The sequence below is a fragment of the Bos taurus genome, chromosome 3, assembly GCF_002263795.3.
Source record: "Bos taurus isolate L1 Dominette 01449 registration number 42190680 breed Hereford chromosome 3, ARS-UCD2.0, whole genome shotgun sequence".
NCBI lineage: Eukaryota > Metazoa > Chordata > Mammalia > Artiodactyla > Bovidae > Bos > Bos taurus.
In genome coordinates, this window is record NC_037330.1 from 118,258,168 (window position 1) to 118,284,523 (window position 26,356).

The 26,356-nt window shown below is 59.7% G+C and overlaps 1 protein-coding gene across 8 annotated transcripts in view; it reads right to left on the bottom strand.

Moving 5' to 3' along the window:
- The window catches only part of HDAC4 (histone deacetylase 4), a 291,684-nt gene that overhangs the window by 36,722 nt on the left and 228,606 nt on the right, over positions 1-26,356 (bottom strand). For 5 of the 8 annotated variants that reach the window (XM_024990281.2, XM_024990282.2, XM_059885253.1 and 2 more), the window contains 8 exons: positions 23,631-23,747; positions 23,336-23,534; positions 17,251-17,489; positions 16,806-16,904; positions 12,294-12,551; positions 10,010-10,196; positions 8,520-8,653; positions 4,618-4,738 (listed from right to left, as the gene is read on the bottom strand). In XM_024990281.2, the coding sequence (XP_024846049.1) occupies positions 4,618-4,738; positions 8,520-8,653; positions 10,010-10,196; positions 12,294-12,551; positions 16,806-16,904; positions 17,251-17,489; positions 23,336-23,534; positions 23,631-23,747 (1,354 nt within the window). The remainder of the gene's footprint in view (positions 1-4,617; positions 4,739-8,519; positions 8,654-10,009; positions 10,197-12,293; positions 12,552-16,805; positions 16,905-17,250; positions 17,490-23,335; positions 23,535-23,630; positions 23,748-26,356) is intronic. The other 3 variants (XM_059885252.1, XM_059885255.1, XM_059885254.1) reach the window with 3 other exon arrangements.

Here is a 26,356-nt window from a genome sequence, read left to right on the forward strand (position 1 = left end):
CACCCAGGGACAAGGCCAGGGACTGTCTTCCTCCTCGGTGTGATCCCGGTGCAGGCCGACGACCAGCCTAGAAGTCGCCCCTCCCCAAAGGGAGGCAAGGCCTGTGCCCACCTCATCCGGGCTCCTGGCCGGGACCACGCTGGGGACCCTCCCTGCCCCTCGAGATGGTGGACCTGTCCTGCCTGTGCGCACTGCTCTCCTCCGTCAGGGCCTCCCCCATCGCCTGCCGCTGCGGCTCTGGACTGTGGTTCCCAAACTGCCCCTTGTCAGAGCCACACGGCCTCCAGCCCCCTTCCCTGTGAGGCCGCGGGCATGGCTGCGTCTCCTACCGCACCCGTGAGCCTCAGCCACCAGATTAGGCTCCCCCACAGCTCGCTGCCGTGAGAAGGAGGTGACCAGGCAGCTCCCTCCAGGGTCTGCTGCCCACATCAGTCTGGCCAAGCTGCGTCACCGCCCCGCACTAACCACACAAGTCTTTTTGCACGTGGCTTAGAAACGTGCGGATTCAACTGAAAGAGGCAGGGAGATCACAGGGCAGTGTTGGGGCACCATTACCATCATTGGGGTCACCAGTCACCACCAGGTTGGGATACGCAGAAAGATGTCCCGATGGCAGGACAGTCACCAGACATGTAAACAGGTCTCAAGCAGCGAGACGCTATCTGCCCGGGCGTCCTCACGGCTACGCAGGCGCACGTCATGACACAGAGCTCACGGCCACGTGGGCACTCGTCATGACAGAGCTCACGGCCACGCGGGCACTCGTCGTGACACAGAGCGCAGTAGAGAAAGAGGAAACAGAGTGGGCTGTACTGTCATTAACGTAAATGGAACACACACAACACGTGTGTGTGTGACGATACCCTGGGCTCATAAAAGAAACACTAAACACGCTCACACAGCTGCCGAGGGCAGGCATTGGGGTCTGAGATGATGGAGGAACACTTCAACAAAGACACCACAGCAGCGGAGGGGCTTCCAGGGAGAACGATTCTGGATGTACTGAGGAGGGGCCCCGTGGGGGCGGGCCTGGCTCGGAGGGCGGGAAGAGACAGCTCCCAGCTCACTCTCCACGTCACCCCCCTCCCCGTTTACTCTTCCCCGGTGACCCCCGTTCTGGCATCTCTCTCATTTCTGATCACCTGCCTTAAACGTTGGAACCAGTTTGAAAACCTCATCCATCCTCCTGGCGGGGGACTTGAGTCCACCTGCACCCCAGCATGGGGACCATTCCCCCATCACCCTGTCTCCTGTCCCTCGAGCGTCACATGCCTGGCGGATGGACATGCAAAAGGGGTGGGCTGACCAAGCGGGTGGACGTGGAGCATGAGGGTGAGCTGGGAAGACCTGCGCTGGTCGGAAAAGGACATGAGTGGGCTTGGCGGCCGCAGGGTGTGTTCAGGGGGTAGTCCGACCACTCTCTGGCCTGAGGCCCTGCAGAAGTGGGGGTTACTGGGACTGCATGTGCAGCCCCAGTGGTGTCACGGGACCCATGGGCAGCCCCACCTGTGCTGGAGAGCATTCCAGGAGTGGGGCTCCGTGGAGGAAGGAGCTGAGCTGCCTGGAGGATCCGGGGCCAGGCTGCAGACCTTGCTCTTGGCCAGCTCCACGCCTCCCTCCGTGGCCACTGACTTTGTCCCCCAGCTGCACCATCCTTGTCCTTGGGGGCTTCTTCCCACCAAGCCCCACCCTGCCTCAGGCCAGGCCCTCTCCTCTGGGCCCCCTGCTGGTGCCGTCTCATTTCTGGATGTTTCGGCCCGTATCCACGCCACTTCCAGTGCCATAGGCTGGCCTCTGGGCTCCTCAGTGTCCCCTGTCCTCCCCTTCCTGGGAGTGGCCAGTGTGGACCACCCTGCCCTCCCCTCTCCCCATGACTCTGGGTGTGGGGCCTGGACAACTCCAACACCCCCTCCCAAGTTCAGAGGACACAGACGTGCTTCGGGGGCTGAGTGGAAGACGCTGTCCACACTGAAGAATCTGTGTCTAGTCTGCACCGCACATGGCCTCAGCTGAGGGAGAGGGAACAGCAGGGCGCCCCCTCCACGGGGACCAGGGCCCTGCCCAGCTTTTGGCCAAGTGAACCTGCGTGGCTCCTTCTGGTTTCTTGTGTGGTATCCTAAACCACGTGGTCGAGCTTTGGAAAACCCAACGGGGTAGCATTCATCCTCCAGGGCTGGCCTCTGTGATTGGTCCAGCTTCAGTGTACGCGTCCCCAGATTCACAAGTCGAACTTTGACCCTAGTGTGACGCTGGGAGGTGGGGCCTTCGGCAGCGGCTTTAAGCCGTGAAGACAGAGCCCTCATGAGTGGGGTCAGTGCTTTTCATAAAGAAAGAGCTCCCCACCCCTCCCCTCACGAGGTGGCATCGGCCGTGAACCAGGCAGAGGCCCTTACCCACCATGCTGGCACCCTGAACTCACAAGTCCAGTTCTGGGGCAGGGGCATGTCTGGACAACGTGCCTGAGCCTGGCTGGCTGGAGACTTCAGACTGGAAAGAGCCTTCCCCGGAGCTGGCCAGGCTTTGCCCTGCAGCCGTGGCCCAATGTCGTCCTGGCTCCCAGCAGCCCTGGTCCTCTTCCTGGGAGGCGGCAGCATGCTCGCGTCTGGCCCCTGTGCTCTGAGGCTTTCCAGGGTGCTCCCTGCAGGGTCCTCCCGCCCTGGGACCCTTGCGTGGCCCCCCAGGGCTTGCCATTCCTCTCCACGTCCTCCGGAAGCTCCTGGGCCTGCGCACTAGGGACGCTCCTCGTATTTCTTCTCTTCTCTGGCTTCCTGGTGTCCAGCCCTGGTCACGTTCCTTGACTCCCTGTCCCATCCAGCCCAGAACTCGATTTCCGAGACCATGTTTCACATTACTCCCCCTGAATGTTTTTATTTTTTCTTCTGTTTCTTGTTTTTGCTCTCATTCTGTGGACATGGTGCCTCCCCTCCAACGATTCTAAGGCCAGTCCCGGCTTCTGTGGCAACTCCCAGAAGTCTGGCCTCTGAGCGGTGAGCACCTTCCCAGGGGCCCGCAACCCCTGACCTTCTGCTCTGGCTGAGGGTGAGGGTGTGCAGCTGGTGGCAGGTCCGGGGGCACGGAGGGCTCAGGCACCGTCGCCACCACTGTTGAGGAGCTCAGGGCGCTGTGTGTTGGGGTGCCTCGCCGCCAGCTCCCTCTGGGCAGACAGACCCTGAAGGAGGTCCCCCATCTCTGCCGGGGGTAAAGGTCAGCGTGCTGGGAGCCCAGGACGGAGGGAGGGAGGGCCGGCGGCCTCACCTCCTCTGGGCCTGAGTCTGTCCCAGCCCAGGGGCCCCCTGCCTGTCTGTCTGGGGCTACCGGGCTGCCAAGGGGACATGATGGAGACCTCTCAGGCCCTGTGGCCAGGTCCCCTGAGTCCTGCCTGCCTGCACCTCGTCAGTGTCTGTCACTTGGCTGACAGCAGGCAGAGCTGGGGGCGTCTGTCCCTGGAACCACTTCCGGGTATGTGCCGCCCAGCTCCGTGCCTCAAGCCCCCTCCTGTCTCCCAAGTGTGGTGGATTCTGATGTCTAAAAGCCCAGTCACTGCACACAGTCCCCTGCCCAGACCAGAGCACATTTCCTATTGCACCCCGCCTCCAGCTATGTGCTTTCCAAGGGCTCAGCACCTACAAGGCGCCCAGCAGGGAAGATGTGTCCCCCGCGTGCACGAGGGGGTGAAGGGGCCTATGGGTGCACGGGGAGGTGGTGGGGCCGCACTGCAGGGTCCCTGGGGAGGGGGTGACACTCATGCAGTGAGGGCCAGGCACAGGGGCAACCTTCTCCACGTCTACCCCGGAAATAAGAGCAAACAGGGCATGGCCTATCTCCCCCAACCCCAGAGGGACCCGAGAGTCTGGTTCCGGGACCCTCTGCCTGCCTTGGCTCAGGGAAGCGCCCCGAAGGGCGTCTCGCCCCAGGGGGCTGGGACAGGCAGGGAAATCCAGGTTGGCGACTGTCCTGGCTCAAGATGATCAGGAAGCAGTGGTGGTGGTAGTCGGCGGAAGTTGTCCAGGAAGTGTTCTGATGGGGGGCTCTGCCCCTGCGGGCCTGGGCACCCCACCTGTCTGTCAGCCCCACCTGCCTTATGGGGACCCTGACCACCTCCCTAGGGGGAAGGAGTTCTTTCCACCAGGCCCAGATCCCACCACTTCATCTGGGGGGTTGCCTGCTCCAGATGAAGCCCCGGCCCCCAGGAAAGGCTCAGGCCACCGCCGTCCTCCTAGGAGCCTTGAAGAGCATCCCCAGGTGGACTCCAGGCCCAGAAAGGGGTGGCCGGGTGGTGGCTGCGGGCCCTGACCAGCCTCGCCCGTCACAACTCAGCTAGTTGAAATACTGCAAAACCAGCGGTGCTCAGCCCGCTTGCTCCCCAACACGCCCGATGCAAAGCAGGAAGCCAAGCGCCCACGTGAACGCCAAGGGTGGGTTCCTCCTCGGACCCTCACCTGACAGCCTGGCCCGGGCACCACGGAGAAGGGCTGCCTCTGCCCCTGCTGCCCACTCACAGCCCGGTGGGCGACACTCGGCCACCAGCCAGCGCCCCGAGGGCGGGCCGGCGGGGCCTCAGACGCGGGCCGGGCCAGGAGCAGCCTCGCGGTAAAGGTAAAGAAGGCCTTGGAATACCTAGAAGTTTCTTACTGTCCAGTTTCTGCCTGTTGAGGGGGTTCGTGCCGTACAGCAGGGCGTGTGTCTCCGAGTGCACTGTCTGCAGCTCCTCCAGCGTGGCCTTACGTCCGCGGATGCACTGCGGGACAAAAGGGGACGGGAGGCCGCCGCGGTCAGCCTCAGCAGCAAACCAGCACCCGAGACGGAGCGGGGTTTCACGAGCGCATGAGCACAGTGTGACTTGGTTTTTGCGAAATCAAAAGCAAACACCACCCCACATGATATTTGAAAAATATTTGGGAAGTATTTTAGAGGGCGTATACTTTAATTATAACTTAGACGTTTTAGAAAAAGAAAAAAAGATAATTCCAGCCTTCAACGCTTTAGCCTTCACTGTCACGTCAATGATTTGCCATCAATTTGTTATTTTGCTTTCCAACTGTCTGGTCTTAAAATAGATGGAAACCGCCTCACACGTGGGGCTGTGCTCAGCTCTCACGAGGCCAGAACCTAGCTCTCCGGGTATCGAGAGCCTTCCTGGAGGGCAAGGCGGCCCATAACCAGCCTGGCACCCCAGGCTGTGTCCGTCTGCATGCTTCTTCACTCTGGATATTCCTCAGATCTTTGGCTATTTTCAGATGTTCCCCAGAAATTACCATGAACATCACTGTTCTTGAGTTGAGCTGAGCTACGTTTACTTAACCTTTCAGAAGCAGACTAGTTTGTGAAGCAAGATTCCGGTCGACACGTTACACTTTCTGAGAGTCGGAGTAATGCAGGGGGAGCCAACCGGACTCCGGGGCACAGGGGGAGGCCTTGGGTTCTCTGGGCCAGGCGCACGCTGGGCAGACATGGGCCAGGAGCTGCGCTCCCATGGAAACCCCCAGGGGGCTCTGTAACCATTCCTAACTGTACGACAGGCTCCCAGAGACGCCTGCCTTGGCCCAGGGGCCAAGGACAGGGAGCCCGAGACCGGCAGGCTGTGGCCAAGACTTTCGCGACCTGGCTTCCAGTGTGAAGGGGTACAAGGTGGCAGGGAAGCTGACCCACCCACACCATGACCTTCAACACCAGGTGGCTCAAAGAGGGGAGCCCACCCATAGAGTGGGGGTACTGGCTGGAGGCTTGGGGGTCTCAGGAAGTCATGGCACGGCAGGTCCCCTAACCTCCCCTGCCTCGGGTCAAGTCCCACAGCCGTGTCCTATAGACCAGGAGATGCCTTGCACGGTGACTGCTCCCAAGTGTGTGGAGGGCAGGCTGGCCTACAAGCATAATGCTGCGTGGAGCACCTCTCCACCCCGGATCGGTCGCCCCTCAGCCTGTGTGTCTTCACCCCGAGTCCCTCTCAGCCTGTATCTCTCAGGGTCCCCCTCAGCCTGTGTCTCACCCGGGTCCGCCTCAGCCTGTCTCTACACCCCAGGTCCCCCCCTCAGCCCCCGTCTCTTCACCCCGGGTCTGTCTCAGCCTGTGTCTCTTCACCACGGGTCTGTCCCCGCAGCCTGTATCTATTCATCTCGGGTCCATCCCCTCATCTGTGTCTCTTCATTCCGGATCCTCATCAGCCTGTGTCTCTTCAATTCGGGTCCCCTGCTCAGTCTGTGTGTCTCACCCCAGGTCCCCCTCAGCCTGCGTCTCTCACCCGGGTCCCCCTCAGCCTGCGTCTCTCACCCGGGTCCCCCTCAGCCTGCGTCTCTCGCCCCGGGTCCGTCTCAGCCCCCGTCTCTTCACCCCGGGTCTGTCTCAGCCTGTGTCTCTTCACCACGGGTCTGTCCCCGCAGCCTGTATCTATTCATCTCAGGTCTATCCCCTCATCTGTGTCTCTTCATTCCGGATCCTCATCAGCCTGAGTCTCTTCAATTTGGGTCCCCGCTCAGTCTGTGTGTCTCACCCGGGTCCCCCTCAGCCTGCGTCTCTCACCCCGGGTCCCCCTCAGCCTGCGTCTATTCATCCCGGGTCCCCCTCAGCCTGCGTCTCTCACCCGGGTCCCCCTCAGCCTGCGTCTCTCGCCCCGGGTCCCCCTCAGCCTGCGTCTCTCACCCGGGTCCCCCTCAGCCTGCGTCTCTCGCCCCGGGTCCCCCTCAGCCTGCGTCTCTCACCCGGGTCCCCCTCAGCCCCCGTCTCTTCATCACGGGTCTGTCCCCGCAGCCTGTATCTATTCATCTCGGGTCCATCCCCTCATCTGTGTCTCTTCATCCCGGATCCTCATCAGCCTGTGTCTCTTCAATTCGGGTCTTCCGCTCAGTCTGTGTGTCTCAGCCTGGGTTCCCCTCAGCCTGTGTCTCTCACTCCGGGTCTGTCCCATCTGCCTGTCTCTTCAACCTGGGTCCCTCCCCAAGCCTGCGTCTATTCATCCCGGGGCCCCCTCAGCCTGTGTCTCTCACCCGGGTCCCCCGTCAGCCTGCGTCTCTCGCCCCGGGTGCCCCTCAGCCTGCGTTCTCTCGCCCCGGGTGCCCCTCAGCCTGCGTCTCTCGCCCCGGGTCCCCCTCAGCCTGCGTCTCTCACCCGGGTCCGTCCCCTCAGCCTGCGTCTCTCACCCGGGTCCGTCCCCTCAGCCTGCGTCTCTCGCCCCGGGTGCCCCTCAGCCTGCGTCTCTCGCCCGGGTCCGTCCCCTCAGCCTGCGTCTCTCACCCGGGTCCCTCTCAGCCTGCGTCTCTCACCCCGGGTCCGTTCTCCAGCCTGTCTGCAGGCCCATCTCCTGGGTGTGGGGACCCCTGGGCTGTCAGTGCCCGCCTTCAGCGCTGCTGTCCTCGCCCCCATCTTCCAGCTCCTGCCTTGAAACTACCCTGGTGGCCGCCAGCCTGAGGGGCCCATCCTGTGAGCGTAGAAGCAGCTCAGGGATGGCTGGGCAGGGGTCCTCTGGAGGAGGCGTGTCTGCCGGGCCGATGCTGCCCCCCAGTGGCGTGTCCTCATTGTATCTGGAAGCAGGTGCGGCCACTCCAGCCCGGCTGCCTGGAGTCCCTGTCATCTCCACAGAGGGACTCCTGGGCTGGATTCTGGGCCCAGACCTCCAGCCATCTCCTCCAGAAATCGTGGGTCGTCATAAGCTGGCAAATCCGTGGGGTCACTGGAGGCCGGCTGACCTCAACTCAACACCCTGTCTCAATGAGGGGCAGATGGGGACCCGGGCTCTGACCACACCCTCCAGGTGGCGCTGGGCTCCAAAGGATGGACGGTACAGTTCTGCTCAGCCATAGGCTGGGGCTTTGTGGGGTCACCCTGCAGAGCAGCAACCCCCTTCCAGTTCCCTATCCCTGGCTTTGTGGAGGGTGGGCACACGGGAGGCCAGGCCCTGTCACCCTGGAGGGCTCTTGGGAGGTGGTGTTGCCTGCCTGCTCCACAGACGACAGTGCTATGGCGCCCACAGCCTGGAGCCCCTCTGCTTGTGCACAGACAGACGCCCCGCCCCAGACCCAAACTGGCCACACTCCTGCATCAGAGGGGTGGAGGGACCTCACAGGTCCTTCAGCAGACCTGTCCTCCAGGACCCGATTTTCAAGGGTGCAGAGGTGGGGACCGAATTCCAGGCAGACTGACCAGTCTGCCCACCACCCCCACCCTGCAGGCCTGAGGCTCTACCCACACCCTGAGAGGAGCTTTCCCAAAAACTCAAGGAAGAGAACCTTCGATGAAGAGCCAACAGAAACGACGGTCTTCCCCTAGGTCAGGGCCACCAGATCCCATCCGTGGAAGAGGCCCTGGGATGGCCTGGCCATGCATCCTGGGTGATGAGAGGGAGCCTGGCGAGAGGCAGGCTTCCCAGAGGATGACCAGGAAGGGGAGTGGGCGAGAGGGGGCTGGGGAAGGGCCCCTCGGGTTCCTCCAAAAGGCAGGCCTGCGTGTCTGCCTGCACAAGGGCCCTGCGTCCCCCCAGGTCACCCCACACACGCCCTGGCTTGTGACGCCCGCAAGGCCGGCCTCACCTCACATTTGCCTCGCAGGCCGGTCTCCTGCAGCCGCGACCAGATGCTCTGGATGCGCCCGGCGTGCTCTGGGTGGCTGTTGGTGTTCCCGCAGGTGCACTGGTGTTTCAGCATCAGAGTGTCGTACACGAGGCCTGCAGCGGGGAGGCAGGGTGGCCGCGCTCAGAGAAGCCCTCGGGGTACCCGGCAGCTGGTCCCCCTGCCAGGGGAGCGGAGCTCAGGGCACTTGCCCAACGGCCAGAGTCCTCGACACCCAGGGGAGCTGGCAAGGGAGGAAGAAATGAAAAGGCAGCCCTGTCCCCAGGACTCAGGGCTCTCATATCACAGGGACCGGGCTGACCCAGACAGTGGGGAGATTTTGGTCCCAAACTCAGGTCTGCCAAGGACCCTGTCTATAGAGTAGTTTGCCCCTGTGGACTGAGATCCATCTGTCCGAGGTTCTTGGGGTTCAGAAGGCTCGGTTTCTGCCTGCGGAAACTTGCAGAGCCACTGGACAGGAGCACACGCGTGTGCACACACACAGAGACACACACAGGGACGCAACTGCATTTGAAATTGACCTAGACAGTGGGGCGGGGCAGGGTGGGACGTGGCCTTCCAATAACAGAGCAGCAGACTGACGCAAGCACAGACGCACACGCCTGTCCACGTGGACTGCAGGTGTGCACATGTGTGGACAGCACCAGGACACAGGCCCCACCCGACGGCATCATGGTGACACAGTGATGCATTAGCAGAGGACGGGGTGAGGCGCTGTCCCGGGGGCCCTCCGTCCCAGGCGCGGTGGGGGCGGGTGATAGGGGCTGACCCGGAGCCCCTGGGCCGGGACAGCCAGTCCAGCGCCTCGACACCAGTGGACGCTGCACTCGGCTGTAGACCTCCGCCCTGACTCCCGGGGAACGCTTTCAGGCGGAGAGAGTCCTGCCTGCAGACTTCTGCAGGGTCGGGAGGCCATAGGTGAGGGGCGCGGCGAGACTGCAGGCAGGAGCAGTGTTGTGGGCTGTCCAAGAGCGGACAGCGAGCGTCTGGGCCGGCCGCGCCCTGCTCCCACTCCACCTGCACGCTCCAGGCGTCGCCTGGGCCTCACAGGCAGGGCCCTGGGTGGATCCTCAGTCCAAGGACAGGACAGACGAAGGAGGGCAAGGTGGTGACCCCGCCGACCCCGGCGGGAAGCTGCCTGGTGGGGGCAGGCCCAGGGATGGGCAGTTCTCTGAGGCTGTGCTTCTCTGAGGAAGAGGAGGCGGGCTTCTTGGCCAGGACGGACCCCCAGTGACCTCTCTCTGTCTGGAGCCCCCAGCCTGGGGCTGAGCCTTGGGCAGAAAGTCAGGTGGATGTGAGGCTGGGCACCACCCGGAAGCCTCACCCAGCCTGAGCCTCGCCCTCTGGCCCTGCAGGCCTCGTGTGGCACTTCCCTCGTGTCTGCAGCCGCGGCTCCCCCTGCGCGGGGGCCCTCGCCCTCCCCCGGCTCCCCACACCCTGCCCCATGGTACCTGTGGTGAACCTTGGCTTGGCTGGGGGCTCCTGCACGGACATGGGGAAGGTGGCGGATGCGGGGGAGGACTGTGCCCGGGACAGGGGCCGGTGCCCGCCAAAGGACACGGGGATGCCAGCAGCCTCCATGGACGCCTGGTAGTTCCTCAGCTGGTGGATCCGCTGCTGCTCCAGGAGGAGGGCTTGCTGCAGGTGGAGAAAAGGGGCCACTCTGTTGCTTCCCGGCATCTCCAGTCCCCGGCTGCAGGGCTACGGGGGCCCCTCTCCCAGATCCTCCACCACACTGCCCCCGGGCTCCCAGTGCAGAACCTCATGCCAGGCTGCTGGGGAGAAGCCTGCCCTCTGGGCCAGGAGGGTGGCCAGCAAGGCGGCGGCCTAGGGCCCTGCTGATGAGTCTGCACATCCCCATGGGGAGATAGACCGTCAGTGGAAAAGCCTGCTCAGAGCTGATGGGAGGTCGGGGTAGCCTGGGGGCCGTGGAGGGCTCCTTGAGGAGGTGACACCTGGGGGCAGGGTGGCAGTACCCAGGCAGAGGGTGCTGGCGGTGGGGTGGACTCTGGGGTGTGAAGGCAGGGACTCGGGGCAGGTCCGGTTTTGCCCAGGGAGGTGGATGGAGCCCAGGGAGAGGTGGTGGGATGGGTTGGGGGCCTGCCGGCCCTGCCAGGAGCACGGCTGCTTCTGTGGGGACCTGGGGGGTCTCCTCCCCGCACGGCCGAGGAGGGAAGGGCAGGACTCCCTACTTTGGACCCCCCCTGCAGGAGGTGAGGAGCAGGCCGCTGCCCCTGCCTTGGGCCTCCCTCCTCAGGTGCCTCCTCCCGCGGCCTCTCCAGACGTGACACCTGACGCCTCCGGAGCAGGTGCCCATCTCAAGGTGACTCTGCAGACTGCTGCGCATGCCACCGCATTTCCCCGAGACGAGCTCTGCTTGCGGTTCTCCCGAGAACCAGACACCCAGCGCCTCTGCTCACTGCCTCAGGCTCAGAGCCCAGGAATAATTCCCTAAGAGAATGCCGACCACCTTATCATTGGCAAGACACCAGCCCTAAAAAACTGCCTCTCAGTTTCACACCAGACAGTAAGAGCATGGCGCTGAATTCCAGTTATAAGAGGAGACCGCCGCCTCTGTGAACGGGCGAGGCCCTGACCTAAGCCCCCAGCGCGGGAACGAGGCCTGCAGCCCGGACGGCCCGCCTGGCGCACTCGCACTGCAGGAGTCTACACGGCCGCGGGGACAGTGGCTTCCCCTGCCCTGACCTCCTGCTGTCATCAGCATTGGCTCCAGGGCCCCTTGAAGAGCAGGGGTTTAGCACTAACACCGGCTGACACGTGAGACAGGCTGCCCTCTGAATGAGGACTAGCAAAAGTGACCGCCAGCCACCTGTGGCCCCGCCTTTAAATGCGGAGCCACGGAGAAGGCTGGCCTGCTACCCAAGAGAGGCTCCCGGGAAACGGAGGCGCTGAGCTGAGCCTGGGTGTCACCTCCCACCCTGGTCCCAGGGGCACTGGGGGAGGCACCCCCTGGGCTGTCGGGGGAGGAGTCGTCTGCCTGGGCGGCCAGCACCGGGCCCACGGGGAGGGTTGGGTGAGCCAGGGCCCCACATCCCAGGTGCTGAGCTCCACAATGAAGGACACCGTTAGATCTTAGAGTCCACCCCTCGGACGCCCTGGCCCAGCTTCTCAGAAACAACACGGGGTTTTGACTCGCTAGCTGACTGTCCCAGTGTTTTCTCGTCCCAGCCATATTACTCTTCACTGTAAGTTAATGAATCATTATCGGGTATATTCATCAGTCTCTTAGGAGTCTGTTAGCTGTGTGTCAGTGCCAGGGAACCTCACTGGCTCTGGGTGTCCAGACCAGGCTGCTTTTCTGGATCTGTCAGGCTGGTCACTAGTGTCTTCTTGGCCCCAAAAGTCCTGGCTTCTGACCAGACGCTGCAAACCTTCTTGATCAATGATTAAGTCAGCCTCCCTCTTCCCCTTCTATGCTGAATCCACCAGCATTCAGATTTGGGTTAATCTGCAGCCTTTGGGCCTGAAGGGGAACCATCCCTAGGGAGTCTGGGGCTTGTTCAGCTGAGAAGCAGGTGCATAAATACACACAGTGGACAGAGGGCCAGTGTCTCTGCGGGTGATGCCTGCAAAGCAAGGCTCACATCACATCTGCCTCCTGTATCAACAGGGAAAGCTAGGGGCCTGGATCGGCAGGTTTGGAGAACGACGCCCTTGGACTTGCTCTAGGGGCCCTGCTCACCCCCTGCTGCCCGCCCCCTGCTCTGTGGGTACCTGTCTGAAGAGCAGCTCCTGCTCTGTGGGCGGCCGCTGGCCGGGCTCCGCCTCCCGCGGGGGCTCCGTCTCCTCGTCATCACTCTCGATGGGCTCCTGCTTCACCTGCACCCCGGCCAGTGTGTGGGCCTCCTTCTGCCCTGGGAGCCGGTCCAGGAAGGGCTCCTCCAGGAGCGCCTGGTGCTCCCGCAGCTCCTCCTCTGTCTCCTCGGGGTGGCTCTCGGGCTGCCGGGCCGGCTCGCTGGGTTTGGGGATCATCTGTAACACAGGGGTACCGGGTGGAGCGTGGCGGGACGGGGGTGAGGGAGGTGCTGGGACAGGAAGGGTGTGGTCACAGAGCCCACGTCTCGGGATCAGAGGGTCTGACCATCCACGGACGCTGTTACCCTGGGCTGAGGCAGGACACACACACAGACAGACAGACACAGACAAACACAGAGCCCCCGTCTCAGGAACAATGGGGCTGATCCTCCGAGTATGTTGTCACTCTTGGCTGAGGCAGGGGACACGCAGACACACACACGCAGACATGCACACACATGCCAGGCACTATACACACACACACACGCACACACGCAGACATGCACACACACGCCAGGCACTGTACACACACACACACGCACACACGCAGACACACACACGCAGACACGCACACACACGCCAGGCACTGTACACACACACACACGCACACACGCAGACACACACACGCAGACATGCACACACACGCCAGGCACTGTACACACACACACACACACACACACACACACACACACGCGCGCGCGCGCGCGCTGTCCGTGGTGCTGAGATAAAACACAGCCTAGCGTGGTACCTTGGAGAAGGTGATGGCACCCCACTCCAGTACTCTTGCCTGGAAAATCCCATGGACGGATGAGCCTGGTAGGCTGCAGTCCATGGGGTCGCTAAGAGTCGGACACGACTGAGGGACTTCACTTTCACTTTTCTCTTTCATGCATTGGAGAAGGAAATGGCAACCCACTCCAGTACTCTTGCCTGGAAACTCCCATGGACGGATGAGCCTGGTAGGCTGCAGTCCATGGGGTCGCTAAGAGTTGGACACGACTGAGTGACTTCACTTTTACTTTTCACTTTCATGCACTGGAGAAGAACAGCAACCCACTCCAGTGTTCTTGCCTGGAGAATCCCAGGGACGGGGAAGCCTGGTGGGCTGCTGTCTATGGGGTCGCACAGTCGGACATGACTAAAGCGACTTAGCAGCAGCAGCAGCAACGTGGTACCTGCTGTCATGTGCCTGTCTGCCAGGCCCAGTGAATCGCAATGCGGTCACTCACCACAATCGCGAGGTGTTGGCCCACGTCCGTACCTGGGTGTGAAGTGGGACCGGGATGGGTGTACCCTCCTTCCTTCTCAGTCACCCCACCCGCCACCCCAGCAGCTCACACCCAGGCACCACGGGGACAGGCGGCCTCTGAGTCCACTCACCTGTGCCGCTGGCCCTGAGCCCGCAGCCGGCACACCATGCCCCCTCCCTGCTGAACTTCCACACACAAGAGCCCCGCCCTGGCAGGAAGGACGGATCCTTCCCCACGTCCTGACTGTTTCTAGAAGGAAAGCAAGGGCTTCCGAGAAGCCTTAAGTTTTAGTCCTGAGCACTTGTGTTTTAAAAAGTCCTTATGGAGCCACCTGCTCCCTGACCCACACCTGGACGAGCGCAGCCTGGCCCCTGAGGGGAGGACTGGGGACGCCTGTGCTAGGGCTGGGCTGCATTTGTGGTAGCTGGCCGGGGTCAGCTGTACCGCGGGCCCCAGGGCCAGGCCCCAGAGGAGGACAGACCCACTGACACCCTCCGGAGCAGCTGGCTTGCTCTGCCGAGTGAGCAGTTTCCACTGGGCTAGGGGCTTGTTCTAGTGACCGTCCCCTGAGCTGCTGGGCTAAGCTCTGCAAAGGAAGCACGCTGTAAAAGGCACGCCCCAGCCTCTCTACATCCGCCCCAAGGCACCATCTCCTGAGGAAGTTTCAATCCAGCCAGAACACGGAGGACGCTGCTCCGTGAGCAGGTCCGAGCCCAGCGGAAGGTGAGGGGCGTGAGTGGGGACACAGCCGCGGGGTGGGCAGGGGGCAGACAGGCTCTGAACCATTTCGAGTGAACAATCCTCCAACCTTACATCTGGTGATTTGACTGACTTCTCACAGTGGTTCATCCAAAAAAGTGTTCTGAACATCTGTCTTTGAAGATTTGGGGATCTGTCCATCTCATCTGCTTCCCACATACCTGCAGCCAGTGAGGCCCCCCTCTGAGCTTTGTGCCTGGACAGAGTCCACTGAGGGTGAGACCACCAGTACCCCCAGATCGGGCTGGGGGCAGGAGGACCCATCTCCACCAGCAGAGGGCGCTGGGTCTCTCCCAGGCCCCCCAGGTCCACAGGGGCCTGTAAACCTCAGCAGGTGGCATCAGGAGTCTCAGCTTTACGGTCCGCGGGGTCAAAGCGCTCGCGTTTCTGTCATCCCTCAACGTTTGGTGCAGAGCCCAACAGGTAACAGGCTGGGGTTGATGGGGAGGGTTGATGGGAGGTTTGGGGAGCACAGGGCCTGGGAAGGTGGCTGGGGGACAGACTGGTGAGTAGATGTCACAGCAGAGTGACGGGGAGGGAACAAGGATGCGGGAGAGTGGGAGAAGGCAAGGCCCCTGTGATGTGCTCCAGGGTGAGGCTGTGAGAGAAGAGGCTGTGGGCACTGGGTGGGGGTCAGGGAAGAGGACACGGGGACGGGGCATGGACAGCGGGGGGGACATGGGGACGGGAGCCCCCAGCACCACAGACTTAAGCCTCCAGATGATGGTCTGGGAGGCAGGTGCTGTCTCAGAGCGGGAGGCAAGCTCCTCTCTGCTGTGGGAAGATCCCAAAGAGTCAGGCTGAGAACGGGTGGGGTCAGGTGACTGCCTGCAGAGAAATGACCCTTTGGGGGCTCAGCGGGGAGGGGGCGGAAGGTCAGCAGAGGGGCTGGTCCAGGCACACCAGGGTACCCCGGGGATTCCAGGCCAGGTGCCTGAGGACACCTGCATGGAGGAAGGTCGGGGCGGGAGGGGCATGGGACCCGGGCCTGCCGCAGAGAGGCTGAGACCCAAACTCTGGGAGATCTGCAAGGGGCTGTCCTGGGAAGGGGGATCCGAGCAAGGGGTAGGGCGATGGGCCAGGGCTGGAGGTGATGGTTAGGAAGAAGGCAGACGGGAAACGGAGGTGGGAAGCATGGATGCTCCAGGCTAGGCTTGCGGAGCCGGGGTGGCCGAGAGCCTGGGAGGGCACGCGGACAGAGGGAGCAGGAGAGAGGCTCACCCAGGGGACAGAGAGGGGGCGGGCGGGGCCCCCCTAGGGGACTTGGAGAAGCCGTGTCTGATCCTGGAGGAGCTGGGGCTGCCCCAGGCCCTGCCAGGAGGTCAGCTCTGAGTGGGCACGCGTGACCTTGGGAACGATCGCGGTGACCCAGCAGCAAACGGCACACGCAGACCTGCTCTGTCTCCCCAAGGCCTTCTGGACCTCACGAGCACCCTCTCACCAACTAAACGAGAACGGAGGTAACTGCATGTTTGGAACAACAAGCTTCTAAAAGCCAGACTGGAGTTCAGGGCCCAAACCAAACTGGTGAGCAGGCCAGCGTTCAAGATTACTGGACACGCTCACCATTAGATGCCCAAACAAATGGGACCCAGAGCTCATGTTCACAATTGAGCTGAGGAGCAGTAACACACGCGAGGAATGGCTGAGACCCCGGTGCACTCCAGCCAGGGCCGCGGGCCTTGGCTCAGGAGCCTTCAGGCCATGGGCACGAAAGACAGAGGGCAGAAATGTCAGTGCTGGCAGTGCTGGGTATGACTGTCAGCTCCCTGCACCCTCCGGGAGATCAGTGTATAAACACTTCAATCAACTGTCGCTGGTGACAGCAAACCAATCACGGAGTGAAATCCAGAGAGATCAGACAGCGTCTGTCTCTCTGTTGGAGAACACACCACACGTGAACAGGTGTTCCTGTCTTTCTAGTCTCCTACCCTATCACTCAGAGAACGACGTAACACAATTAAGAAGACAGTCGGCATCAGAAAGGTGACACAGAGTGCCTTTGACACTTTGGCATCCATCTTGCCTACCTTAAAGGTGCCTTTCTTGCCCCGTGGGGCTTCATTCAGCTGCCCCACCCACCCCTGACCCTGCCCTGTGCCCTCTGGTAGGGGAGCCTGCCAGGCAGAGGGGCTCTGGGACAGGGGTGCTGAGCCCGTGTCCAAGCGCTTGGGCGGGCAGTAGGGCCTGGTCTGGGGCAGCTTGCTGTTTGTTCAGGGCCCCCAGTTCTCCCAGGACAGAAGCTGCCGGGCAACGTGATGGCTCTGAGTTTAACCTTTAGAGGAACCGCTGGACAGCTTTCCAGAGTAGTTCATCTCATTCTCTATCAGAAAAGGGCTTTGCTTCCAATGTCAGCATTTGGAACCAGTTATTTGAAACTGCTGCTCTTGCTTCAATAACCAGCAGGGAGGGCCACACTGACCTTGGTGCCGCTTGCTGCTGAAAGCAGGTCGGGAGTGATCATCCAGATGTTGGATTGAGGGACGCAGACCTCTGGGCAGGAGCCCTTTGGCCGAGGTTGCTGCAATGGGCAGGCAGAGCGCCAGTGTCCAGGGGCCTGGAACCTGTGTTTCGGGGGCCCCGTGCCTCTGCTGGGCACTCTCTACTGGGGACTCTCTGCTGAGAGTTTGCTTAAGAGGATAAATCCCCTTAAGAAACCCCAGAGACCCCTGAGGGGCAAGGAGAATAAGCCACACAGGGACACTGGCGCTTCGGGAACATAGCCCACCCCACTCCTGCCTCCTTTATGCCACCAATGGGACAAGCTGCTCACTGCCTGTGTCACCGGCCCCGCCCGCAGCCCCAGCCCCGCCCCGACGTGTTCCAGGCTCCGCCCCCACGACTCCTGGCCCCGCCCCGCGCCTCACCTTGTTGAGGTGCAGCTGCGGCTGCTGGAAGTGCTGCTTGTGCTTCTCCAGGAACTGCTGGTGCTGCTGCTGGATGACCAGGTGCTGCAGCGCCTGCGTGCTCTGGGGCAGCGGCGCCGACTGCGTGCGGCCCAGCGGGCGGTGCTGCCGCAGCTTGTGCACCGAGGGGGCCACTCGCTCCGCCCCTACCAGGGGCTGCGCGTGCAGGGGCAGCGCGCCCAGGCCTGCAAGGTAGCGGTCTGGAGAGAGCACGGGGAGGGGAGGAACAGAAGGGAGGCGCGAGGCCTGGTGAGTCTGTGACGGAGGCCGGCCGCCACCGCCTCCCAGAAGCCCGCCAGGCCTGCTCCAGCACGCTGACCACCCGAAGCCTGGACTTAGGGGCAGCGGCCAGTCATCTGGTCCCCCCATACTCAGGTCCAGGTCGTAAGTGGGCAGCCCCGGCATAGACGCCCTCAGAGGGGCCTGGCTGAGGAAGGGGCCAGGGTCTGGTGGCTCCAGAATGTTCTGGAAGACCAGCGAGTGGGCGCCTCTCTGACAGCCTCAGAAACCAGGGTGTGAGGAAGACACCTGCCCTTATGAACCATTTTAAGGGTCTCAAGATGTCGATTTTATACACAAAGAGGGCATCAACACTTGAAAAAAATTCTGATGCATGTTGTCAAAATCTCTGCAAATTTCTGGGAAAGGCTGTCACCTGCTGCCCAGGAGAAGGGCAGCTCAGCCGCACCGTGTCTGGGCTGTGTTTAAGTTAAGAATCTGTGTGGACATAAGAGGGTAGGTTTGACTCTGTTTGAATCTTGCTTCAGAATGCGACCTCCTTATGTGAACCAGCAGGTGGAACGTCCTCCTTCTACATTCCTTTCGACCAGTAGTACTTTTTCTTTTACAAATTGTGGGTTTAGACAGTGAGTTGGTGATGGACAGGGAGGCCTGGCATGCTGCGATTCACGGGGTTGCAAAGAGTCGGACATGACTGAGCAACTGAATTGACTGACTGACTGACCATTTTCCCTGGTACCATAGGCAAAAGGGTGTAACAGACCCTTCCCAGGCCACCTGAGTATCTGTCCTCTGGCACCAAAGCTGATCACTCAGGCTGCCTGTGACCCCAGATCAGGGCATCTGACCAGGAGAAACCACGGGTGGACAGACCACGCCAGCTCTCAGCTGCCCAGTGCTGACTCCTGGGAGGGGCTGTGTTGCCATGTTTAGTCAAACCCAAGCCCCCTCCAGCGGGTACTGACTGTCAGTCTTTTCCTAGTCCCTTCCTGGAGGTTATTTCTGTATTAAAATTTTTTACTTTATGTACAAATAGAAAAAAAGGTTCAACTCTAGCAAAATTGTCCCTCGCTACCTTTTCAAAAAGTTAATCAGTCACAGTTCCCTGAACCACCATCACTTTTTATCCAACCCAAACAGTTTTCTGGAAAGATAAGTTATCTTAAACCTTATTATCTGCTTGGCTAGCAAACTAAAGTGAATAACTCGAAAGGTAGAACCAATTCTGTCCTGGGTTTTCTATCAATAGAAAAGTTAAAAACAAACAAAAACACAGCATCAGCGTAGAGAAGGTCTTCCAGAATTCATCCGTTGTTGGTCTGGTGGCTCAGACAGTAAAGAGTCTGCCTGCAATGCAGGAGGCCCAGGTTCAATCCCTGGGTCGGGAAGATCCCCTGGAGAAGGAAATGGCAACACACTCCAGTATTCTTGCCTGGAGAATCCCATGGATGGAGGAGCCTGGTGGGCTACAGTCCCTGGGGTCGCAAGGAGTCAGACACAACTGAGCAACTTCACTTTCACTTTCTTTCACTTGGTCTGGGTATCATGGGGGGATTAAATCATTTCACCAGCTTCCCAGGGGGCACTAGTGGTAAAGAACCCTCCTGCCAGTGCAGGAGACGTAAGAGACGTGGGTTCAATCCCTGAGTTGCGAAGATCCCCTGGAGGAGGGCATGGCAACCCACTCCAGTATTCTTGCCTGGAGAATCCCATGGACAGAGGAGCCTGGTGGCTACAGTCCATGAGCTGGCATAGAGTCGAACAAGACTGTGAAAGTCACTGAGTCTATATAGTCCATGGAATTCTCCAGGGCAGAACACTGCAGTGGGGAGCCTTTCCCTTCTCCAGGGGATCTTCCCAATCCAGGGATCAAACCCAGGTCTCCCACATTGCAGGTGGATTCTTTACCAGCTGAGCCACCAGGGAAGCCCAAGAATACTGGAGTGGGTAGCCTATCCCTTCTCCAGCAGATCTTCCTGACCCAGGACTCGAACCAGGGTCTCCTGCCTTGCAGGCGGATTCTTTACCAGCTGATAGACCAGGGAAGCCCTAAGTGACTCAGCACACAAATCGTTTCATGGAGGGAAGAAGGATGTCAGCCACTGGATGCTAGACTCATGGGGTTAAAAGTCCACTTAGTTACTGAAAGGCGCCCTCTCAGAAGACATCACTTATTTTTAAAGCTTCCTGGGCCCCCAAGAATGAGGGTGTCACAGGTGGTGGGGCTGCAGAGCCCTGCGCTGGGCCACTGGGCTGGCCATGCATCATATCCGCAGGGAAGCGTCTCTCGGTTTTAGAGGAAACACTTAATTCCAGAGATCCAGTGTCTGCTGTGACCCAGGTTAGGGAACCAGGACCCCAAGTGAGCTGGAAAGGCGGGGACTGTGGGTACTTCAGGGACCTCTCCCTGCAACTGGGGCTCCAGCTGCTTGATGCTGGCCCAGAAGCCCGCCTTGGCCAGGATGACACCACCCTGAGGATACAGGCCTCTGTCCCCGAAGGGTGCGGGTGGCTGGCGGTGAGAGGCCTGACTTCCAGGGGACACCAGGGGAGCCCGTGTCTACATGGAGCCCCGGCTGTTCAGGCTAGACCCCGGTCTGGTTCTGCTCCCTCCCCTCCCCTCTCACCTCCATCCCCTTCACCCCAAATTAGGCTCTAGTGCTTCCAGGGGTGGGGGTAAAGCTGCGGGGCCCCCACACTCGAGGACAGCGTCGTGATCAGCACTCCTTAAAACTGGACATCTGACCTGCCAGGAGAAAGACCCCACACCTGGTCCAGTGTGGACTTAGGCCACACTTGAGTTCAGAAGTTTCTGGTTCAGGACTGGAAGATGACCCCTCAGACCATTCACAGGAGCTTTTGATGGTAACTGGAAACTGGTTGGTTTTTGGAATGTGCTGTGAAACTTCCAAGCACAAGGGCCCAGTACATTAGGATCCAATTCTGTCCCAGTGACCAGCTGGCCTGCAGAGGCTGGCTAGACAGCAGGCCCTGGCAGCCTGCGGCTGCCCTCGTCCAGTCCAAGTGAAGGGACCTGAGGGTGGCCGGTGCCGAGCGGCTCCTCCTGGGGACAGGGCAGGCCAGCCTGTCCTCAGAGGTCCTCTCTGGTGCAGGAGGTGAAGAGGACAACGGGACGGGAGCTCCTGGTGAGCACCCAGCCCTTCCGTGGACACCTGGGCTGAAGGTTCCCTTCACCTGCACTAACAGCGAGCGGATCTGCAAACAAAGGTGCCACCCAGATGCCCCCCCAGGTGTGGGGGTTAAAGAAGAAGAGCAGTTGGAAAGCAAATCGCCCTGTCTTCTGGGCCTGGTTCTGCAGCGCCGGCCTTGGCACTGGGGATCCTGCTCAGTCCACGTGGATTCTCACGTGGAATCCACGTGAGACAGGTGATTCCTGTGGCCTGAGCCCTTACACACCCACTGCCCATCTTAAAGCGTCTTTAAAGCTGGGGAGTCTTTAAAGCACCTTGACCAGCTGCTCAGAGCTCAACCTGGGGACTCTCTGGGGCTCTTTTCAGGAGAAGACTGGAGCACAGAATCACCGGCTGTCAGGAGCCTCCTGCAGTGGCGAGGACCCAGGCTGTGGAAACCACTCTGAGCGGGCACCACGTGGAATTCACACCCGCATGCCCGCTCCCCGATGGCCCCGGGCTGGCTGCTCCTCCCGCATGGTCAGCCTTTGTGGAATGACGTGGCCCTAGCTCTGACACCGTCTATCTGTCCACAGTGACCACCAGCAAGCAGGCAGGTCTGTGGGCCTTGGGAGCCTCAGAGAACCTACCAGAAGCCAGCCTGCAGCGCGAGCCTGACTCTTCCTGACATGGCTCAGACACCGCCTGGCACCAGGTGCCACCGCAGAGGTATCTGCCGTGACCCTTCCGGCATCAGACGCTGAGGGGGTGCTGGGAGGGGCTGTGCAAGCTATCTCGGTGTCTGTGCTCTGGGGGACAGAGGTGTGCAGAGAAACTGCCCGTGCTGGGTGCCCGGGAGGCCCCCGAGCTGGGCCTGACACGGAGGAAGGGCCCTGAGGCCGGGCGTGCAGAAGGCGACGTGGGCCTCGTCAGTGCTGAGGAAGCCTGCACCCTGAGCGCAGCGTGGGTCGGGGGCTGTGCACTGGGCCGGAGCCATCTGACTGCGCTCCCCGTGCTGGTGCAATGGTCCCCGTTCCTACCACGCCTCAGCCAGTGGCCACGTCAGAATGTGGCGAGTCACACATGGGATGGAGAAGCCACACCTGGCCTCTGCTTTTAACTGTCGCTGTCTGGGGGAGGGACGGTGGCAGGGGTCATTGGGGAGTTTGGGATGGACGATACGCACTGCTGGGTTTAAAATGGGGAACTAACAGACCTGTTGTGCAGCACACGAACCCTGCTCCGTGTGGTGTGGCGGCCTGGATGGGAGGCGGGTTTGAGGGAGCACGGATATGTGTGTGTGAGTGGCTGGGTCTCCACTGCTCACCTGAAACTGTCACCGTATTGTTTAACAATGAAAGTGAGATTTTCACTATGAAAGTGGCTATGAAAGTGAAAGCCTTAGTTGCTCAGTCGAGTCTGACTCTGCGACCCTATGGACGGCAGCCCGCCAGGCTCCTCTGTCCATGGGATTTTTCTAAGCAAGAACACTGGAGTGGGTTGCCATTCCCTTCTCCAGGGGAATCTCCCTGACCCATGGGTTAAATCTGAGTCTCCCGCATTGCAGGCAGACGTTTTACTGTCTGAGCCACCAGGGAAGTATTGTTTGTTAATTGGCTATACCCTAATACAAAATAAAAAGTAAAAAGAGAAGAAAGAAAAGTGAAAAACCCACAACTTCCAGTGTCAATGTGAATGGTCACAGCTCTGGACCTGGGGAGGGCTTCCTGGAGTGTCCACAGGAGTATAAGGTGACCCCAGGGAGGCCCGGGAACAGGGAGGGGGGCAGGGAAGGGCCCACAGGACGCTGGGAAGGACAGACAGGCCGGCTGGGAAGTGAGGGAGAGAGCAAGGGCGAATGCTGAGAACGATAAAACCAAATGTCACCAGCAGAGCAACCAACAGCTGAGGAGGACTCCCCTGCTGATACTGATACTGGGGGCTCTGTTGGCCCTCCTAAAACCTGGGGAGGAAGCCGAAGACCCAGCTGGATGGCCTGGACCTGGGAGGTCAGCTCTGCAGCAGGGCCCCCTCGTTTCACAGCGAACCCTGAGCACTCTGTCACTTGGAAAGTAACACCTTTACACTGCTGTTGCTATGCAAATTTTATAGCAAATCTGTGTGTGTGTGTGTGAGAGTCGCTCAATGATGTCTGACTCTTTGTGACCCCATGGACTGTAGCCCACCAGGCTCCTCTGTCCATGGGATTCTCCAGGCAATAATTCTGGAGTGGGCTGCTATGCCCTCCTCCAGGGGATCTTCCCCACCCAGGGATTAAACCTGGTCTCCTGCATTGCAGGCAGAATCTTTACCATCTGAGCCACCAGGAAAGCCCTAATTTTTTTTCTAAACATAACCACCCATTAGATGGGGCACATTTAAAAAAATAAAACATTACTGCTGATAGGAATCTGCTGCCCAGCAGGGCCAGCTCTGTGCTCCATCACACTCTGAGCACCCAAAGGGCAGACACATCAGGGGGCTGGCAACCTGCTCTTGGGAAATCAACCAGAAGGTGTGTCTGATGCTCTGGCTTCCACGCCCCTGGCTCTGTGAGTGGACTTGGTCTCTGCGGCCACAGCCTGGCGTGGGAGGGCTTGGGTGCAGGAGTTCTCGGGGACAGGTTACCCGCTCTCCCCCGGGGAGCCCAGGACGGCCCGACGCGGCCCGCTCACCTGTGACGAGGGGCGTCTGCGTGGGCGGCTGCTCCAGGAGGACCACATGCTGCAAGAGGGAGCCCGGGGCTGCCCCCGCGTCCCGCTCCAGAGGCGCTGCGCCCAGGTAGGGGGCGAGGTGGGTACCAGGGAAGAGGGAGATGCGCTGCTGCAGGGCGGGGAGGGCCAGTCTCTCGGCCTCCTGCTGGCCGGCCGCCCCCTGGACAGACAGACACAGCCAGGTGCCCGGGTCAGGGGCCTGGGGGGGTGGCTGCCCTGCACCACCGCCTCACAGACCCCGGGGGCGCCCACTTACCGTGGAGGGGCCGGTGGCGGGCAGCCCCAGTGTGATGTTGGGCAGGGATGGTGACGTGTAGAGGGGCAGCGGACCCACCGAGCCCTCTCGTGCCACGAGTCTGTGTGCCAGGCTGGTCTGCAGACAGAGTACACGGGCGTCACGGAGGCTGCACGGCCAGGCCTGAGCGGCCTGTGCCACAGGAAGCAATGAGAGAAAACCCTCCAGGGGAGGCTGAGGTCCAGTCTGAGGTCCCCGGGATGGAGGCGCATGAACAAGGACAGCTCGGAGGCAGACACGGCATCGCAAAGCCGTCAACTCTGACTCACGACCCGGCCCTCTTTTGTCTGCTCCTGTTCAATCCACACAACACTGTAAAACTGTCAGAATAAACCTAGGATAATACACTTAAACATGTAGTCTCAGGGTCGGGAACGTCCTTCCAAAGGTTATGTGAGAGGTAGGAACCAGAGAGGGAGATGCTGATTAGAGAAAAATGCCTTCACATAAAAGGCAGATATCAGCGATGCCAAGGTTGGCAACCGTAGTACAGACAAAGGCCACATATAAAGAGCACGCAAACTAAACAACAGTGAGTGAGAAGTGACAAAGAAGAGCCAGGATGGAGAAGAAACTCATGTGAAAAAAAAAATCAGCAGTGATCTAAATAAAAAAAACATTTAAAAACCTACACAATTGGCAAAGATATTTTAGAATGACAACAACATCTTGACCCAGAGAAACATAACCATACTGCTGGGTGGGCCATAATCAGCCTGCTCCTTCTACAGGACACTTTGGCCATCCACGTCAAAAGTCTTAAAAACAGACCTAGCCTTTGATCTTAAACCCCACTCCACTCGCAGGACATACTCTCGGGAGAGGAAGCTGGAGACAGAAGGACTTGACCACAGCAGCGTTCACAGGGCCCTACAGCCGGTCAGAGGGTAAAGCCACGAGGCGTGTTCACACACAGGACACGGCCCTCCACGGGGACACTCAGGTCGGAAAAATTCTGTTGATGATTGGAACCTTATTTATCGTGTGTGCTTAAGTGCCAGTCTCCGAGGGCTTGAATTACTGTCCTATTTCATGTCGTTCTGCCTCTAGAATGAAGGTTCCTGGCAGAGAGGACACTGTCGTATTCACACCGTCCCCTCAGTAGTAGAGAACGGCACTAACAACGGACTCACAACCGGTTTTCTCCCAGCTCTTCTCACAAAGGAGCGTATCATTAAGGCTGAGAAACATTTTGCCTGCTTTAAGATTTCACTGGCACGGTTAGAAAGAATATGAGCTGAAAGTCACTGTGAACAAGGGCGGGCTGCAGCCCCAGCCGGTAAGTGCCCCTCGGTCCATCGGAGGACGGAGCGATGACCACCCCAGGGCGTGTGTGCTGGAGTCCCGTGCCAGGCAGCGGTCCCTGGGCGGCTTCCTCGTGTCACACGCACGGTGTCAGTGGAAACTCACACACACTTGTGCTCCAAGGGCACCGTAGGAAGGGCCCCTGGGGAGGGAGGTTAGTGTGGCTCTCCTAGTGAAGGCTGCAGCCACTTTACTCTGTTCACATAGTAAATGGTACAGGAATGACTAAAGGGCGACTTTAAAAGTAGCCCTTTTTCTGGTTTTAAAAAAATCAGCAAGCTCTGATTTAGAGAAAGTGACTGAGCTTGCCAAGGAAAGCATGATTCCACTGTATTATCATTGTCCAGGAACAGAACAAGCGAACACTGAGTGCTTGAAAGTTGTCATTTCCTCTTTATAACCAAGGCTTTTTTCTAAAAAACACAAACAAACCAAACCTACTTTACTTTTAGAAATCAAGCAGCCTTCTGGGAACTGTCTGATGTACTCACTGGTCTGCGTTTCCAGTGCTGGCCATCTACACTTGCCCTATGGCATGCCCCTCAGCTGTCCAGGAAGGCCGGGGCCAGGGCAGCACCCCCACTGACGTCCCCAGATCCCACCTGGCTTTCAGCATCGCATGAAGCTCCCTCCCTGGGGCGAGGCTGTCCAGGGTTGGGGAGCCCTGCTGCCCCCGTGTAAGGACGATGCTGAGCGTCCCTCGGTCCAGCAGGGAAAGCCAGTGGCCCACCTCCTGCGTGAGGACCCCTCGCCGCCCCTGGACCAGAGGAGGAGGAGGAGTGGCCAGCCCTGGCCTTGAGCTTACAGAGGCACTGAGGGAACTGTCCAGGCCTAACCAGACTGAAACCAACGAAGGACATCCAACTGTGACCACATTTTCAAGGGCTAGCCTTGTGATTACTGTAAATATCTAACATAAAACACGTGAACTGCAATCTTTGTTTCTTACAAATCCTTTGACACCTTCTATTAATTTCCAGTACTTTAATTTACATGCAAATGCAATTTGTAAAAAAAAAACGGCATTCACTCAAATAAGGCATCTCTATGGTAGAAACCATTAGGTGAGTGACTACCCACTGAAACAAAACCAGGATCTGGGAGCACGACTGACAAGCCACATGCAGCCTTTACAGCTCATTCCAGGAAGCAACTTCTAGGCCAAGTTCTAAGGCTGCTAACAGGTAGATCTCAGCTATGACCTCAGCCTCACAGAGAAGGATTGCTAAAACTCTTAATCTAAACAAGTCTTTAAACAGGGAGGCTGAAATGCACAGGTAATAAAGATGTACAAGGAAAAGAATAAAGGGGGATTACAAGCAAGAAGCAGCAGCATAAAATCAACTCAGTATCTAAAAATCTGCTTTTTATCTTAAGTGTCT